The sequence below is a fragment of the Oratosquilla oratoria genome, chromosome 40 (assembly GCF_046742065.1).
Source record: "Oratosquilla oratoria isolate Oo_2021 chromosome 40, ASM4674206v1, whole genome shotgun sequence".
Classification (NCBI taxonomy): domain Eukaryota; kingdom Metazoa; phylum Arthropoda; class Malacostraca; order Stomatopoda; family Squillidae; genus Oratosquilla; species Oratosquilla oratoria.
In genome coordinates this window covers 17,933,099-17,953,733 of record NC_134816.1, presented here as the reverse complement: position 1 = coordinate 17,953,733, position 20,635 = coordinate 17,933,099, and the positions used below count along the sequence as shown (strand labels likewise).

At 42.8% G+C, this 20,635-nt stretch overlaps 1 protein-coding gene across 1 annotated transcript in view; it reads right to left on the bottom strand.

Moving 5' to 3' along the window:
• Positions 1 to 2,665: 2,665 nt before the first annotated feature.
• LOC143020644 (uncharacterized) overlaps positions 2,666 to 20,635 on the bottom strand; it is a 30,006-nt gene continuing 12,036 nt past the window's right edge. The window contains exons 2-8 of the mRNA XM_076177146.1: positions 13,943 to 13,991; positions 12,052 to 12,201; positions 11,593 to 11,687; positions 10,924 to 11,049; positions 10,592 to 10,718; positions 8,956 to 9,064; positions 2,666 to 4,597 (exon numbers count right to left, since the gene is read on the bottom strand). Coding sequence (XP_076033261.1) covers positions 2,826 to 4,597; positions 8,956 to 9,064; positions 10,592 to 10,718; positions 10,924 to 11,049; positions 11,593 to 11,687; positions 12,052 to 12,201; positions 13,943 to 13,991 — 2,428 coding nt within the window. The 3' untranslated portion in view covers positions 2,666 to 2,825. The remainder of the gene's footprint in view (positions 4,598 to 8,955; positions 9,065 to 10,591; positions 10,719 to 10,923; positions 11,050 to 11,592; positions 11,688 to 12,051; positions 12,202 to 13,942; positions 13,992 to 20,635) is intronic.

The window sequence follows — 20,635 nt, the reverse complement described above, 5'->3', positions numbered from 1 at the left end:
CTGATAACATAAGCAACATCCACCTAAAACACATTGGACCACAAGGTATACACGCACTCACAAACATTGCAAACTACAGCTATTCACACAACACTATACCCGACATCTGGAAGCATGGTAAAATAATCACCATTCCAAAACCGAACAAAGACCCAACAATCCCAACATCGCACCGCCCAATCACACTTCTCTGCACCCCCTCTAAAGTCATTGAACGCCTAATACTTAAACTTGTCACACCATATATTCCCCTTGCTGACTCACAACACGGTTTTAGGCCACTACACTCCACAAACACTCTTCTGACAAACCTCACACAAAGAATTTTAGATGGCATCAATTCAGATAGGCCCCACCACAGAACACTTCTTGTAACATTGGACATTAGTAAAGCTTTTGATGCTATCCCCCGCCACAACCTAACAAATAAAATATATAACACAGACATGCACAATAACATCAAAAGATGGCTGGCCAATTATCTGGCAGGCAGGAATGCTCATGTGTCATATAATGGCCAATCATCGCACATCAGAAACATTAAGAACGGAGTACCACAGGGCTCAGTTCTATCCCCCACATTATTTAATCTATACATGCATGACTTACCCACGCCAGACACCTCAGAAATACAAATCTCTTCCTACGCAGACGACATAACAATCACATGCACACATCGTAACACAGACAAAGCTGCAGAAATAATCCAGCCTTACCTTGACACACTCAACACATGGTTCATCACAAACAGACTCAAAATAGCTCCAACCAAATCTACAGCAACACTTCTCACCAACTGGACAAAAGAACACAAATCCATACCTCATCTCTACATCAACAACACTCTAATACCACACACAAACACACCGAAAATTCTTGGTGTAACATACGATACATCCATGTCTTTCAAACAACACCTCACAAACATAAAAAACAAATGCACACCTAGACTTAACGCACTTAAGTCAATCACTGGAACAACATTTGGACAAAACAAAGAAACTAATATAACAATATACAAACAATGCATACGTTCAGTGATGAATTATGCGAGTCCTGCGTGGGCTCCTAATCTCAGTGAGACACACCACAACACCCTTCAAATCATACAAAACAAAGCCCTAAAAACAATTACAGGCTGCACAAATACATCACCTACAGACCATTTACACCATGAAACAAAAGTCCTCAAAGTCAGGGACCACCTCGACATGAGAGGCACACAAACACTTGCTGCAGCCACCACAAACACATCACACCCGCTACACTACATAGCAGAACACCCACACACACCAAGAAACATTAAAACTACACCCAAAGACCTTTATTACACACAGATACTCTCTTCTCTTCCTCCACAACCACCAAATACCAGCCTCCGGAAACATATTCATAATCATATCACTCACCGCTCCATTAACACACTGAAAGACAACACACTGCTGCATGCCAGACCCCCTGATATCCACCCTTCTGAATCCTCTCTCCCACGTAAGGACAGAGTCCACTTGGCCAGACTGCGATGCGGTCACCACCCAGCACTTCTAAGCTACCAGAAGAGGCTGGACGACCGTGTTGTGAACAGCTGCCCAGGTTGTAACACTTCACCCCATACCATACAACACATAATGGAAGACTGCATTATACACAATCATGCACGCAAACAACACAACATACACTCTATAAAGGATTTGTGGGAAAACCCAGTTTCGGCTGTGGCCTTCCTTGGGGAGACGGGACTGCTCGGACAGACAGTCTAGGGAACGACAACAACAACAACACTGAAGTAGTTACCCAATGTAATGATATTAAAGAATTAAAAATGTTAGAAGCTATGTATATTAGGGAATGGGCTCCTACCATTAATGTTCAGACTAATATGGTAACGGCCATTCCCTTATTCATTAGCTCTTCAAGACGTGCGAGAACTAACCCTACCAATAGTGGAATTGTGTCCACCCCTTTTGCATTGCCCATTGCCCCAACTCCCCCTCCCTCACCTCAGCTCAGGTCAGGACGGCAGCCCACACACTAACGTAAGCTTTTCCACGTCACCTTTGAACTTGTTTATAAAGTATGTGGAAACATGTCGTCTTGTCCATTCTGTGAAAATGTAGTTGTTCTGTGCCTGTTCCATTGTATTGATTTGTGATTTATTATTTGAGAATGACTCCTTAACTTGAAACATCAACTTGTGTGTTATTAAAAATGGACAACTTAGGACAGCTCATTTATGCTCATCCTCCCAAAGTCAGAATTATAGTGAGGAGAATTGAAAACATTAGAAAAGAAAAGTAATAATTGTGATAATGCTGTGGTGTTTAACTCAGTTTGCATATACATATATACATACACACACACACACACACACACATTCTTGGTCTCATTGCACTTGATCCCAGCACCACCAATTATGCATCCTCAGAGGACATCTACTTCTATCCATCTTCATAACATGACCAATTCACTTCAGGTTGGCATGTTCTCTCTCCAAATCTTATGTGTGTCTCAGTTCCTTCATAAATCCTATTTTTCCATACTATACCACATTTTTAAACTCCAAACACTTCACTTCCACTGATATGAAATATTCAGCAGCCGAAGTTAATCTGAATTATGCAAGAGCCAGTTACTATTCCCAGTAGGTATAATCAAATACAAGCCACATCCTTTGCACCTTTTATTTTCTAGCTTAAACTGGAAATAAAGAAACATTAATAATACATATCACAAAAAAAGAAATGTTATTTTGTGACTAGGAAGAACCAAAATATATTAATTACAATCCTGTATTACAAATGAAACAGAAAATATAATAAACTCTTTTATTTTGCTTCAAAAATATCTCGCTTGGCTCGAACAGTTCCTTCTGTAATGAAGACTATAGGTCGCTCCTTGGCTCGGAACGCCTCTGTGCGGCCTTCCATACCCACAACACTGCTGCTGCTGCTATTTCCACTACCACTACTGCCTCCTTTACAGCTGTTACTACTAGCTGCTCCACTAGCTGTATGACTTGATGAAGCAGAGGGGGTTAAAGTAGCTGCCAAGGGCGAAAGCTGCAATGGGTTACTCTTTGGCGTGTATGACTCTTTGGTGTGTGCCAAGCAGCTGGCATGGCTGAGCAGTGCAGCAGCTGCCATGGAGGAACTGCTGCAGTTGCCATTGTGTGACGCAAAGGATGGGAAGTTGCCCTGAGTTCTGGTGGCACTTCGAGTCACGTCACCGCGACAACCGCACCATGAGGAGGACGGACGACTGCAGCTACTACTGACAACAGAGCTACTACAGCTGCTGAACTTACTTGTGAGGAGTGGCACCACATTTGAGGTGCGTTTGCGCATTACAGCTGTCTTGCGGCTATCACCAACAAGACGGCCTTGGCGTTCAAAGAATTCAACAATCTGATGGATGTTTCTGTCAGACACATAGTCAGCCATTCTGCCACTAGTTTCCACATCACACATTGTCAGATCACATTGTGACAAGTCACACTGAGAAAGATCACAGCCTAGGCTGGACAAGTCTTCGGAGCTGTCAGTGATGACTGAGGACGAGCGTTTGATGAAGTAGTGGGAATTGCCATCCTCATCCTCTGTGGAGATCAATGAGGCAGTACTTAGTTCAGAGTAGGAGAGACACAGCTCAGGCGTGCTGTTACGGTCAGCCTCACCTACACTGAAGAACCCACTTTCACCCGAGCCCCGGCGACGCGTCGTGAAGAGAGGAACAACATGTGGAGGTCCAAGGCCGCCACCTCCTGCTGGCGTTGAGCTGCTGCCACTGCTGCTGCCAGTGTCAGAGCGTGGACTATTTGATACTGCAGGAGGCTCGTCCTCCTCATTGATTTGCTCTCCACACTGGCACAGGTCTCTGGGCCAGGAACTGATCCTGCTCCCTTCCAACTGGATGCCACCACCAGCCAGTGTCACAGACAGAGGCTTGCGTTTCTCGTCCAAGCTGCTTTTATCCTGGTGATGATGGTGGTGGTGGTGATGGTGGAGACATCTGTGGGATTTGGTATACTGCTGGGGTTGCTGCTGCTGCTGGTGCTGCTGTTGCCTTTCCTCTCTCACATCTGTCTGGATACAAGTACAGGTAGTGGGAGGAACACGCAAGGAAGTGGCAGGCAGAGGCGAGGAGGGTGATTGGCACAGGGATGAGTCAGAGGCATGATGCGGAGGAGGACTCTGAGGAGTCAACCGACTGGGCACCTCTGGATGTCGGTGAGCATAGAGAGCCTCTGGGTCGGACGGCAGGGAGTGACACACACGCCCACCCTCCTCCAGGAGAAAGTGTGAGCGTGCAGGCAGCTTGACACAGGCAAAGGGATTTACAGATTCATTGGAGGGCTGGTAATAAGGGTCAGCTGCCACCATAGCCTCTCCAATCTTGAGTGGCGTCACCAACCCGCCTTCACTTAGGTAGGACCCACCACTACCAGAGTGCTGCTGGTGATGATGCTGAGGAGGATGAGACGACGACGATGATGATGAGGCTGAAGATGACTGTGAATGTGATGATGATGAGGCCACTTCAAGCATCTGATTGCGAATAATGAGGAAGGTATCGTCTGATAATGATCTCCGGTGTCCAGCTGTAACAAGAGAGAGAAAGTGAAAGTTTCTTTTCCATATCAATGGACCACACCAGCTAGTTACGTCAACTAGAGTGACAACAATTGTCCTTCACTCTGTCACATATCCTATCTAGTTTCTTGCCTACATCATCTATGAGTATGAGTATAATTAACACATTTTTTACACCACAGTATTACAACAGTATGCATAACATTAGAAAAAGAAAGGATTCACATCAATCAAGCTATTCATATAATAAACTAAATATCAAGTCAAGCCCAAAGCATATTCAGAGGAAAATGTGTGTATTATTGTGTGGTGTGTGTACATACATACTTTCTTCGTACATGCATGTATTCCACCTCATAACTAATTCAATACTTTTGTTACTGTTTAACGCGAAAATTCTGCATGTTGAGTACTTCCTCCTTTTCAGCAGATTTTTATCAACAGTTTTGATTATTGATTTTTCTCCTCCCTTTGCTTTGGTTTTATTTATATATATATATATTATACATATATATATATATATGTATACGTATATATATACACACACACACACACACACCAGACAGACATATCAGCAGGATTGTGGGACAAACATATGAACTACTGCAGAAAATTAAAGTGACCCAAAATGAGTGCAACCCATATCATAGTGAATAAAATCGTGAAAAGTAATCCAATTCTTTTTATGTTGTAGATTCCACTAGAGGAGAGAATAACAAGAGAAAATAACAGCCAGTACAGTACTAAAAATGCCATGGACAACTGAACAAAAAACATTTTGTGTTGAGACCTATTTTGAGACCAAATCGTTCAAATCAGTGCAGGCAAGATTCCGAAGGGAGTTTAATTTTAACGATTATCCTGATAAAAGTCACATTTACCGATGGGTGAATAAGTTCAGGAGATCAGGAAGTGTGCAAAAACTGAGCTCTAAAGCTGGAGAGGTGAGAACTGGACGACATTTGAGTGCAAGGGCTGCTGAAAATGTTGCTGCTGTCAGGGACTCTGTTGGTTGCAGCCCGAAGAAGTCTATCTGACGTCAGACCCAAGAGCTAGGCACTGCACGGGAATCAGTTAGGCGGATATTGAAAAAGGACCTTCATCTGTATGCATACAGAATTCAGATCAAACAGAAGTTGACGCAGGCGGATAGGGACAAAAGTCATTATGTGTCAATGGTTGTGTGACAAAATTGATGTGGATCCCAACTTTCTTGATGATGTGTGGTTCTCAGATGAGGCACATTTTCTTCCATCTGGCTACGTGAACAGTAAAAATTGTATTTTCTGGGGCACAGCACCACCAGAGGTTGTTCTTCAATGTCCATTACACTCAGTTAAATGTTGCCTGGGTGGCCATGTCAAAGCATGGCATCATTGGTCCTTTTTGGTTTGAGGACGAACAGGAAAGGTCCGTCATGGTCAACACAGACTGTTACATCGAGATCCTGAGGAAATTCTGGACAACACTCGGGAGACATGCTCGACTCATTCGTGCAGAGCAGTGGTTCCAGCAGGACGAGGCCACCCCACACACATCAAACCAAATGCTGACCTGGCTGCAACAACGCTTTCAAGAGTGACTGATCAGCAGAAGATGCGACCCCGAGTAGGCCCTGCACTCACCTGACCTTAACCCCCCAGATTTCTATCTGTGGGGTTATTTGAAAGACCATATCTATGAGAACAACCCCCAGACAATCATGGACTTGAAAGCTGCAATAACAACAAGGATCAGGGAGATTCCAGGGGCAGTGTGTGTCCGCGTGGTGAACAATTTTGCACGGCGCATTCAGTAGTGTCTCCGTCAACGCGGTGGACATTTGGAGCATACCTTTGAACATCGCTGACATGTGGACCATCCAACCGAAATGACTCAAACTTTCAAAACTTAATTGTTATCATCTTACGTTGATGTGTGTAAAAATAAACTCAATCCATTCACATTTGTATCAGTTGTGGGTACTTTTATGGGTTGCATTCATTTTGGGTTCTATTATATGAATGAAGAGATAAGCTCATCAAAACCCTGATATATCCAAGACTGGAATATACATCAGTAGTAGGGTCTCCACACACAGTGAAGGATACAAGCAAGATTGAGAGAATACAAAGGGCAGCATCCAAATTGGTCCCCAGTCTGGCAGACAAACCATATGAGGAAAGACTAAAAGTACTGGGTCTACCAACTTTGAAAGATCAAAGAGAAAGAGGGGACACAATTACAGTGTTCAGGTCACTAAAGAGGATAGATTGCATTGACACTTGCCATTCCTGCTAGACATTTATTTGTGTCCTGTAATTTATATTTTACTTCCATCCCATTCCTCATTCCCTACTATATGTACCGTAACCTTAAATACATAAAAATTCTCCATTTCCTCCAAACTTTTCTTTACTACTATTAGCCTAACCCTAGTACTAAACGTCTGTTCATACAATGGAATAATTATCTCTAACCTCTTCAATACAAGTCAAATATTCACTCGCACATCAGGTTGCCTGATGTACTATGATGCATCACAATATGTGCATTACAAAATATATAGTTACTGCTGTTATACTCATTCTCTTTCACCCTGACTAAATATAACATTACAGAAAACATGATCAAGCCTGTTCACAGAATACAGGGGTCACTCAGCTACAACTACAAAATAAATATAATCTGGAAGCCAACACCAGCATCCTTGTATACCCACTCGCTGGTCATGACGTATACACAGGTGTCATCATATTCTAGCGGTTAACCCATTCAACTCCGATGACAAGATTCTTGTCATTTGGTCAAATAAAACAAAAAATCATAAAACACCAAAATGTTTGATCAAACACCAGAAAAATATGACATCCGTCCTCGCTTCGCTCGCTAGCGAAGCGAGGACGGACGTCATATTTTTCTGGTGTTTGATCAAACATTTTGGTGTTTTATGATTTTTTGTTTTATTTGACCAAATGACAAGAATCTTGTCATCGGAGTTGAATGGGTTAAATTAAACGACATGTACCTAAACTCAATGCTGGCCAAACATGCCTTCCTGGCATTACTTGGGTTGATGATAAATATTCTATTCCAACACCTACTGAGCTATCTACATTGGTACAAAAATCTTTAACTACAATAAGTTTGGAATGAATACTTTACCAATATTGTAGGCCTGGGCTCGTACTATATAGTTAGACAAGATAAATTTGGTTTTATCATGCTTTGGAGTTTCACAGTTCATGTATTTACCTATTTGTAGTATACAGGAAAGGAGCAACGCTAGTTGGGTCCCATCTATTCTCTAGTTTTCTAACATACCTAGACTCAAATTCATATATGATTACAACTTAATTTATATCTTTGATTTCCAATTACCATATTTAGATTTGAACTCATGTATGGAACACTGTATTTCTTCACATCCTTTTGACATGTTGTCTTTCTTAATTTACTTCCATGACCTCTTAAAGCCCTCCCATCTTTCATCAGATCTCTTCTATCAATGCAATATATCCTGTTTAGAGACCTGAATACTGTAATCATGTCACCTTTCTCTTTATGTCAGTCATGTGTTTCAAAGGCAAGTGAACAAGACCTCTTACTCCCTTAATGGGTGTGACATTGGATCTTGAGTTTCAATATTATAAGTCTTCAGAACCCAAGTATTTAATACAAAATTTATTTACATCAAATATATACCATTCACCTTATGATATTAATGCAAATTATTTACCTTAAATGAACAAAGATAAATAGGTCCAGTCATGCAATATCATAAATAATTACCAAATGATAATTTGTATTCCCAGAGCCACTATAGGTGGGAAATTCAAACTTGAACTATACACTGTCGAATCACGACAAACCCTTTTTAAACTCGCCTCCAACCCAGCACCACCACCAGCCCTTATACATCTCATCATGTTACTTTTGCCCACACTTCCTTTCACAAACTTTCCCAAACTCTGCCACTAATACACTAACTGTTACTTTATGTAGTTATATATAGAGAGAGAGACAAGAGAGACGGAAAGAGGCAGTGAGCAACTCAGTAATATGAGTAAGTGTGCAATTGTTAATTTCACATGATTAAGAAGCAAGATTAATTAGCCTGAAGGGGGGGGGGAATCAACACCAAAATATGAATATCTCTCTATAGTATATTCATTAATAAAAACAGCACGCCAGTTCTGATGGCTGTAACAGTTAGTGAAAACTTGTTAAATGGTGGGGCACTCTAGGGTTCTTAGTACAATCTTCAAATCACATGTGCACCATAGTAAGACTGTCCTTTACCTTTTCCTCCCTAACCTCCTACTCTTCAATTACCATTCTTCTCTTAACACTGCCTGTCCTCTCCCTATCATAGTGCAGTGCTCACCTTTGTTTTTGCGGTGTGGTGTGCGTGTGGCTGCAGCAGCAAGTCGTGCTTTAATCGCCTCTAGCTTCTCCGTGATCTCTTCAAACAAGGGACGGGAACTTGGGTCGATCTAAGACCCAAAATAAAAAATTAATTTAATTCATGACCATTCAACACATCCTGGCTTACTGTCAAATATCTGCACATTTTAATTATATTCTAAGAGAATTAATGCAAAAATATTGCAAAATATCCTTTACAGCTTAATGACCTGTTGATGAAGAAATGGTCACCAACCCCTGCAGTCAGGTGACATTTTGTTCTAGCTGATGCCAATTTCTGCCTTTGAAATTTTTATGTCCAAATAATCTGACCAAATTATTTCAATGTTGTGGCACACTTTAAAAACCCATTTCCTGGTTACACCAGACTGAAGGGGTTAACAACTACCTCGAGGATATCACATCAATAACAAATGTATTTATTCCAGAATCAAATATACATACACATACATATATCAAAGGCTTTTTCCTCCTTACAAGGGAGGTAGCCAAAAAGCAAAAGGCATAAAAACCACTCCCACCCATTCCATCCCTAATACACTCCATTCCCCTCTACCCTCTTCCCTCCCTCTTATCTTGGCACCTCCTGGATGACAAGTCATCCCTGCATCTTGTCCACTGCCCAAGGTCAGAGGCAGTGTCGCAAGACAGCACATCCACAGCAAGGCCGCTTCATTAAATTGGCGACCCCCCTCTCCGTCCCCCTCATATAGAAAAGGAAAAGATGGGGAGAAATCCCTTTGGGCTGCATCAAATTTTGCTCACACATACTACCTCACTCCCCATCCCCCCACCCATTCCACCTCATGCATCACAACATCATCCATATACAACCATTCTCCTTTTCACTCGTCTTCTGTCCTCTCTCGTCCTTCCTCAACAGACATTCCCCTCTTCCCAAAGCCCCTTTCACCCCATCCATCCATCTCATCCTGGGTCACCCCCTCATGTTCACTCCCTCCACATCTGCCTTCCATACCTCTTTTACTAGTCTTTCTTCACTCTCTTTCCAAGTGTCCAAACCATCCCAATACTCTTTCATCCACCCTATCTCCCAACTCCCTTACCACCCCTATTCTCCTCCTCATTTCTCACTCTATCCAGCCTAGTAACCCCTATCATACTTCTCAGACACCTTATCTCAAACACATTCAAACTCCTTCATCTATGAGGTGTCAAAATAGGAGGGATGATGAATAGGTCTTGTTTGGGTAAGGGATGGGTGCAGGGCGAGTCTATGCACACCCATTACAAGGGGGAAAAGAACTTTTGGTTTGTACATATGTAAGGCCACCTCCATCATAAGGAGATGTGGCCTTTTAATATTAATACATGTATGTTTTAATTTTCAATTACTTACATGACTGATTCAACACATATTATGTGAACAGTCTAACCTTGGGATAGGTCTGAAGAAATGTTTCTTACAAATATCTGCTGGTGATTCACATCCAACTACCTAAATATATTGTCACATCACATGCTAAAGTAGCATTACAGTTGTGACAGCCATTGCAATACTGTACTGATACAATTTACAGACCTTGCCAATACCTCAATGGTACTCTAAATGAAATATAAAAGCTATGACTCACCTGGCAACATCGAAATGCCAGATGAAGGAAGTCTGGAGGGCAGTCGACACCCACCATGTGCGAGAACAGCAGGTAGTCAACACCAAAGTTGTGCGTTCGTGGTAATACATCAGGATCTGCCTCACATCTGTTCATAGACACCATTGACAATGACAAGTGCATTACATTAAAAATGGTGGGAAAAATTAGATAAATAAAGCAGACCACAAACAAAAAACAAAGCATATTTTTTTCTACAATTATTATAACTTATGTTTTGTCACTGGATCAATTATCACATCAAGCATGAACTGAAAGTTCCACCTGATCAAAACAAAACACTATTTCCATACCTTGCAATCAATTCGCACACAATGATACCAAAGGAGAAGACATCAACGCGGTGGTCATACCACGTACCACGAATTACCTCTGGTGCCATCCAGTAAGGCGATCCCACCTGTGGCAGTCTCACACATCTAAAACAAAAGAATAAGTAATAATTCAAATAGCACATGAAATCGGTACATTTTTACATCAACTCTCACTCAGTCAACCAAGTGGGAAATTGATGAAAACAAAATGACAACTAATGTCTAACTTCAGAGATTAAATATCCCAAATAAGACATTTAAAGACTGTTTTGGCAGACAAGTATTTTCATGGTTTTGAGAAACCTCTGACCAATAAAGGATTACAGAACTATTTCAAACAACTGAATTTGTTAAAGATTAATTTTGACAAGTGCCAGATTTTATTCAATTTGGGGATATACAGTATGTGGCTGGTACAAGGTTGATGGAAACCACCCATACATACATATACCAAGGCTTTCTCCCCCTTACAAGGGGGGTAGCCAAAAAGAAAAAGGCATAAAATCATTCCCACCCATTCCATCCCTGAATACACGTGTTCCACACCCCTCCACCCTCCCTAAACCACCCATAAAAATATGAATTATGCTGCAACCATAATACTAATGCACAAGATGATCCTACACTTCTTTGTGGGTATATACTCACGTGCTGTCAGGGATGGGGGCAGCAAGACCGAAGTCAGCAACCACAGCTTGCCGTTCCTCTTCGGTGATATCAGGTGTATGCTTTATTAGCACATTCTGTAGTGAAACAAGTCCATTTTTTAACAAATTTTCCATATTCCATTTCCTTATATGTTTTGCCATGAAGAACTGATAATTGAAATCCTACCAAATGAAAAACTGTCAAAGGTATATTGAATACAAATATTCCACTGAACGATGGAGTTAAGAGTGGCATGAGATTACACACAAAAATAAATTAAATTTATAAAACAATAAAAATTATAATTAGGAACTATGAAAAAAAATCACAACTCAGTACATAAGAGATAAATTCTAAAATTAATTCCTCCATCCCTTCTACCCCAGTACTCTTGGTAAAGAAGCAAATGTTATTGAACACCCAACTCAGTTTAGAGAACACTTCACGTGTTGAACTTACTTTTGACGTTAGATCCCTGTGGAAGACCCGTTGACTATGTAGGTAGGCCATGCCCCGTGCGACATCGAGGGCTAGGGACACACGAGTGCACCATGGGAGTGATACACAAGCATCCTGAATAAGCGAATCTAAGGAACCACCATTGATGTACTGAAAAAAATAACAATATATATGTGTGTGTGTGTGTGTTGCACGGATAAATTTTGTATAACGGTAAAAGAAAAAATAATGTCATTATACACACGCGTGCGCATATCTAACGACCATATCCATACTTCAAATCACCTTCATCTCTTCCCTTGTGCGGTACAGCTGCCCTTTAATACGGTTTTGAGATTACACGGATTACCTCCAGTAGGGATATACACGGGTTACCGCGGATAATGATTACACGGTGATCCACGGATTATCTCCGATATTCAAATCGCGCGTAGATGGTCACAAACTTACTATGGCTACAATCATTCGTATCTTCTTTGGAAACATGGGTAAATACTCAGTTTACAACTTAATCGCAGTTTATGGAGAAGCTGAGCATTTCCTCGCGGACAACATATGTGCACAAAACTCGATATCAAAATTGAGGATGATGCTTTCGTGAATTACATACACTCCAAGAAGAAAATTTCACATAATTTGGTGAAAACACCATGGAGGATAACGGAAATGGGTGTGTAAGTACATAGGAAGTGGGGGGGAGGTGCGTAGTTATTTTCAAAGCGTTTATTTCTGTTGTCGGCGGTGGTGACGATGTGAAGGCGGGAGTAAGGGATGAGTTTAGAAGCTACCCATTTTCCAGTAAAGCGTAATGTGCCTTTTTTATTAGCTTCTTGGGCTTATGTATTACATAAAATATCTCAAAACATGTGTTTTTTCCTAAAATGGGGGGTAGGTGTTTTTTTTTATGGGGGAACAGCAAAAATACGCAGAATTTCAGCATACACGGATATCTGTTATCTATCTCCTGTGCGTGTGCGACGACCATATTCTCTAGTAACGTTTGATTTTATTTTATTCGGATTCAATCATATATACAATAAAATACATGTAAGACTCATATTATACATAGTAAATACAATTGTATATCCGAGGATGGCACAGAAAGTCAAAAGACTTCCACTGTGGTCCTTACAAAAAATGACATATTATAACCAGGAAAAGATGTCATAATATAAGCTAGGTTGTAAAAACCTTGTTCTGTCTTTCACGTGATTTTTTTTTTTCGTACATCTTCAGAAAATCCTACATTTTTCTCAAAATCTTCCCTTTCCGACCCCACTTCAACTTAATTCCTCAATGTATCATTTGTTTCCATTCCATTTCGAATCATTTATATTTCCTATTATCACGGTCATATGAATGTTAACATTGCTAACCCATTACAGCCCAATAAAAGTAATTTGCCTTCTTAAAGAAATTTATTTTGGCACTAGCCAGACTATTTCATTCAGCCCAGATCTCCTTTGAAGTAGTGAATGGTTTGATTATCTCGACCGAATTAACTCGATCAACAATTCACAGCCCAATAGATCGAATTCGTTCGTTTTTGGAATTTTATTTTGGGGAACGCCAAATGACTTTATTCAGTTTAGAGGAACTTAAGACTCCGTAGGCAACTAAAAATTATGAAATGACCTCTCTCTTACAGTACCAATCATATATGATATGTGCGAACAGACTAAGAGTAAGAGATGAACATTTCTGTTGTGAAAGGGGTTGAAAAGGTGTAGAGAAACACCGATTCACGACCACACCGTCAACCATAATTATGCACCCAAAGAAACTATGCGCGCGTGACTTCATATCCAACCTGTATCATTATCTTTCTTCACAGAAAAATATAATAAATAAATAAATTTACCACAATTTGAGACATGCTGGGTTCACTTACTTCTGTGAGTGCGTGGACCTGCCCCTCGTTGACGCAAACCCCGTAGTAACTGCAAAAAACGAAAAAAAGTTATTCAGAGTGGTATAATAATAGTAGAACAGTTTTATTATTATTATATGAATATATGTCGAGTTTGTAAGGGATGGTTAGAATACAAAAACCTTCAAATACGAACCGTCTGATAAGTACTATGGTATTCATACTATCACCACATCCATTTTCTTTAATTATCAAGATTTAGTCACTCATACGTAAACAGTCAAGAAATTAGGGTTAAGGAAAGTAATTTCCCAATACATATAACCACAATACGAAAGGAGTAAAAGATATCTGAAGATCAATAGGAAAACTTGAAAAATATTTGGGGGATTTATTTGAAGAACAAAACGCAAATCACCAGCACACCAATGCTGAAAACACGGTGACAAACGAGGAGACACAACGGAAAGAAAATGATCAGCGTAAACAGTGTCCATGTTTATAAATTAAGGCTGCTTTTAGCATTCGACACTTATACACAGACCTCCAGGGCCATCAGGCGTGTCCTCTCGATCTACTTTTATTGTATTTATCTATTCACTCTATTACTTATTTAGTTATATGTTCATCTATTTATTTAGGCTGTCAATTCGTTTTTGTTAGCCCTGTACTAGTACAGGCTCCTCTATTAAAGGCATAGCTTTAGTGTACACGGAAAGAATTTTTCGATATAATGTATTTTCTGAAAACAGATATGACAAAAATAGTGAAGTGGAACGGGGGGATGCATGCCTGAACTCTGTCTCTGACTGTCTCTGTCTGTCTGTCTGTCTGTCTCTCTCTCTCTCTATATATATATATATATATATATATATATATATATATATATATGCAAGCAATCACATCACCGTGATACAAGTTTCCTTCTCCTGGTTATTTTGCATATATATATATATATATATATATATATATATATATATATATATATATATATATATATATATATATATATATATATATATATATATATATACACACACACAATGTGAGTGTGCGTACGTGCGCGCGCCTGTGCTTGCCACTCATCCATCTGTCGGAATGCTTTAATGCGATATCAGTATCACACTCATTCACTCGAAAGAAGGCGAAGCCCTTAGCTGGCCTCTCGCGGTTTCTCGCCCCGTCGCCAGGAGCAGGATCAAGAGCAGGAACAGTGACTTTCGCTGACAGGAACAAGAACCCATCAGGTCTGGTCTGGAAGGGGTCTCGATCGGTCGAGAAGGCCTTTCAGACCGAAGTCCGTCCCTTTGAGAGCAGAGAATTGTTTGCACCTAGCCTGAACCAAATCGATAACGAGCATCACTGTGTCGATAAACCCCTTATACTTTAATTAAACAAATAAACAATTACAATACATAGATAAAAAACATTTGGGAAGAATTTCAGTTGCCACGAAGGATGCTGGTTGTGCATTTAGGCCACTACAACATACATTGCCAGTTCCTCTGCGTACGTGCATCCTAGGCGTCCGAGGACAGAGATTTGCAATATCCCGCATGTTATTTTGTCTTAGTTTAAATCCAGCTGCTGCTTATTTTGACCTCTATTTGCTCTTAGCATAGTCTACCGGGCTTTAGTTACAAAAATCTGCATTTTCTAAACGAATCTATTCCAATTCTGAGTTGGTACTGCTAAAGCGCACAGTCCCAGATTCGATCCCTGGCAGTTACCGGTGACCGTCACTTGCCCTATCTGTCCGAGCACATGGGGTAAAGGTGCAGCAATTAGTTTAGGTTCTGTAAATGAAATCTACGAGATTTGGGCAGCCTCCGCAAGACCCTCCACCGTCCCCTGTCAGGCCCCGTTCGCTTCCACCAGGCCTTTGCCAGTCTCCTTTCCCGGCGATCCCTGCGAGACACATCTATGTCAAAAGTGACGAGCCTGCAGCTCGTTATGTCTGGCGCGATCTCGTGCTCTCTGCTCTTCGAGAAGTCTCTGGGGACCTTACGCGCAAGTCTTGTGCCACCCGAGGTCCGCAGAATACAGTTGGGATTCACGAGCACACTTTAGCCCAATTAGAACTAAGGGTCGTTACGGTGAAACGAAAATACAAGACACCATACCACACAATCAATCAATCAACCAATCAAACAAACGATACCACATACCGCGTCATCAATTAGTTGCACACTAGAGCTCACATTTTATTTCCCGTGTTCCGTCTCTCGTGTGTGTGTGTGTGTGTGTGTGTGTGTGTGTGTGTGTGTGTGTGTGTGTGTGTGTGTGTGTGTGTGTGTGTGTGTGTGTGTGTGTGTGTGTGTGTGTGTGTGTGTGTGTGTGTGTGTGTGTGTGTGTGTGTGTGTGTGTGTGTGTGTGTGTGTGTGTGTGTGTGTGTGTGTGTGTGTGTGTGTGTGTGCGTGTGTGTCACAATACCCATGTGTGTGCGTGGGGTCTGTGTGAGTGGGTGCATGCAAACATGTACATAAAATTGGGCAAGTCCATGTGTGCGCACAGAAACACACGACACCGCTGACACTGGACTGGTGGAGGCGGTGGGCACTGAGAAGCGGGAAGTGGCCATCCATCCGTGACTGACCCCGACACCCACCAGCAGTGCCTCGGCCATGTGGCACTCGTCGCCGGTGGCACTGATTTTTCGCGGACTCTGCTCCGCACGGTGACGTGTACGTCAACACCAACGGCACGTAGGGGGTCACGTCCACGTCACGTTCTCGGAGGAGGGCCAAATGACAACACAGTCACACCCAGCTGTCAACACATATCCTTTGTTCATCCATATCCCCTTTTCCATTCTTCCTCCTCTTCCACAGCTATATTTTTTGTTGTCCTTGACTATTCCCTCTGTCTCCCTATCCTCCTCCCTCCGTTCCACCTAACCCTTTCAGAGAGATCCACACATCATGAGGGTAGCCGCTACTACAGCCGCCAACAGATCAGCCTCCACCCCCGAGCAGCCCGCTGACAGTGGCTGCCACCAACCGCAGCAGCACCGCACTCTGTTGACAACAGAGGAGGAGGAGGAGGAGGAGGACCGAGAAGGAGACTGAAGAGAGGTAAAGAGAATGGAAAGGAAGACAAATTGGAGAAGGTGAAGGTAGACAAAGGCAGATCAGGGTACAGAAGAACAAGAAACGTTTTAGAGGGTGGAGAGGGCTAAACAAAGGGAAATGTCACAGAAGAAATGATACGAGAGCGAAGGGGAAGGGTGGGGAGATAAGTGAGAGGAACAGAAGGAAATGGGAGGGAAGGTAAGGAAAGAGGAGGAAAGGGAAGGACAAGGAAGTGAAAAGAAATGGAAGGAAGTGATGGGGAGGAAAAAGGAAACACCGGCTCGTAGAGGAATGGAGAAGTTGAGGAAAGAGGAACGGGCGGAAGGAGAAGAGTGGAATGAGGAGGGGGAAGAGAAAACATAGGCTGGAGGGTAATCTGAACTGCACTCCACGAGATGACCACGTCGAGGAAACGAGGGAACAAGAATAGTGGTGGTGGTGGTTTAAGGTGGTGGCGGTGTGTTGTGGGAAAATACCTGATGAAGGAGAGGAAATAGGGAAAAAGAAAGCAGGTGTTGAAGACGGACGGACGAAGGAGAGAGGAAGAGGGGAGTGAGAAGAAATTAATAAACCCCAAGGCCAATAATAAATTAATAAACCCGAAGGCCAATAATATACAGAGTTGAAGAGGACGGGAAAGGGAGGGAGCGATGCCGCCGTACAAGGTTATCCAAGGCATTTCGCCACTGTAGTCGGTTTTGATTAACACAACCGAAACCAAGAGGCGTAAGCGATTTTAATCACCCTAGACGCAAATCTCTGGATGAAAAGGGAACAAACAAATTTCCCTAAGCCAGGATTCTGGCCTGGAGACAAATGAAATGCTCAAACTTTGGCAAAACCTTTAATATACGCCCATGCCTTGATTGCAAATGAATTCATCCGATTTTATTCAACTTAAGGTGTGGAGAGGGAGAGGGAGGGGAACTTGATCCTTCTAGTCCCATTCGACACCTGACATAGCCTCTAGGGCTTAGTCTATTTAACCCTAGGCAATTCTATTTAATGCAGAGTCAAGCCTCGGGCTGAAAGGAGGGAGGGAAAGAGGGAGAGGGGTAAGGAGGAGAGGCACGACAAGGGGAGGCTGGGCAGGAGAACAACACGCACGGAGGTTGGGCAAGATTCTATGGTCGGGGTAGATTCGGTAGAAAAAAGGAGGGGAAGTGGGGAGGAGGGGGAAGGGGGAAAGAGGAGAGGAGGAAGGGTGACAAGGAGGAGTGCAGGCTGGAAGGAAGGGGCAAGTGGGGGTTGGGGGAAGGACCAGGAGGAAGAAGGGACGAGAAAAGGACGGGAGGAAGGGAGAACGTGGGTAGGTACGGTAAACAGTGAAGAGGAAAGGGGAGGAAGGATGACAGGAAGGTGACAGGGGAAGATGGGATATGAGGAGGGGGGGAAGGGGAGGAGAAGAGAACGAGGTGTGGGAGGACGAAAAGGAGAAAAGGGGGATGGGAAGGAGTGAGAAGGGGAGCAGGGAAGGTGGGGATGTTAGGAAGGGGAGGGTAGTAGAGAGGGGAGGAGGGGAGGCAAGAATGCGGGGATGCAGGAATGGGGGGAGGGGGTAGGGAAGAGGGAAGGTGCTCTCTTCTGGGCGGCCAGGAACGATGGAGGGTCCCTCCGCTTCCTGTGATCGCGTTACTTGTGTGTGCGCACACGCACACACACACACACACACACACACACACACACACACACACACACACACACACACGCACGCACACACAAAAGCCCCAACCAATCTCTCGGAAACCAGTTTGCGTTTACAACACACAACTACACCTATCCATCACCATAAGATGCATTCGTACATAAAGACATTCATGATACCCATCTATCTTGAGCGGCGCCACACGCCCACGCCCGCATACCTGCACCGTGCCCTGCCACGCCCAAAATACCCATTCAAACCACCCGCCCACCACCATCAACACGTCCGTCCCTCCGCACCCAAACACCCACTCGAAACTTCACCGAAAGACCCAACAAACAGCGTTCAGCTTTGCATCTAAGCCACACACCAAGAATCATGTTCGTTTTATTCTAGCTTACTGCAAACGAGATGTCCCCTCCGCACCTACAGTATCGGCGTTCATCCCCCTCTCTCCTACTATTATCCACGTCTTTTACGCTTGTTCTAGTTGCCGTCAGACGATTTTAATGAGCTGAGGGAAGAGCCCCCCCCCCCTCCTCCACGTCGTAAAGGAGCTGCCCAAGGAGAGGCCAAGCTTTCACAGGTAACCTCACTTGGGATTTTTCTACCGGGAGGCAAATCCGGGAAGTAGGATGGAAGGCGAGAGAGAAGAGCGTACAGCTTACACAGGAAGACACTTAGCTGCGGCCAAATGCCTCGCTTCTCTCTTGGTTATTCGGGCAGCAGTTACCTGCTACTGTTAGGGATCGAACCCGGGACCACGCTGAGAGGCACAATTTGGTTCCGTCTCGAGTATTCCTGGTGGTACCTCTCCTTTTCATTCTTCCCGTCGTCGGTCTATTTTATTGTGCCAAGAGACCCGCACCTTCCGTGTTAGACGTCTGAGCGAGAAAATCAAACTGTGGGCATCATCATCTCCGTCCCAGTAGAAAAATGAATATAAACAAAAACATGATGTATCTACATCACAATATGCATGTAATCCATCTACAAACATGCCATCCTGAATTAACACATCCATTCGGATAATATGTCCACACACACACACACACACACACACACACACACACACACACACACACACACACACACACACACACACACACACACACACACACACACACACACACACACACACACACACACACACACACACACACACACACACACACACACACACACGACTTACTAAATTGGGATAAGAGAACCACGAGGACAGGGAAAGAAACTCAAAAAAGACAGTTATAGACGAGACAGAAATAACAGCTTTGCCCACAGAGTGGTGAATATATGGAACAATACAAGAATTTAAGAACAAATTAGTTATGGCGATATACAGAGACGGGACACCACAAGCGTAGCTCTACTTCTCGTAAGATACAACTAGGTAAATACACACACACTAACAAAAATCGCATGCTCTCTTTCTCTCCCTCTCCAACACTTACTACAATTTTTCTCCATTTATAACAGGTGACTAAAGAAAATGTTGATGGAAGTATCTATTCGTACTACCCAAGGCAACAGACCTCTCGCCATGTGTACACAAATTATTTTGAGAGATGAAAACCAAACGTTCATAGGCGCATGAGGTATATAAGCAATTTGCGCGTGGGCACACACATGTGGATAATGTGCATACGCATCCACACACACACACACACACACACACACACACACACACACACACACACACACACACACGCACGCACGCACGCACACACACACACACACATAACTCAGTTTCCCTAATGGAAACAACAATCCACGACCGTAGTTCTAATATTACAATCGATCGTAGTTCTAATATTACAATCAGGTAAATACAATTAAGTAACCACACACACACACACACACAGAGCATTTCAATGATGGAAGCACAGATGGGACTCCAGAATATAGCTCGTATCCTGTACTTTACAAGTGGGTAAATACAATTACGTGAAACAAACAAACACACAAACACACAAACACACACACACACACACACACACA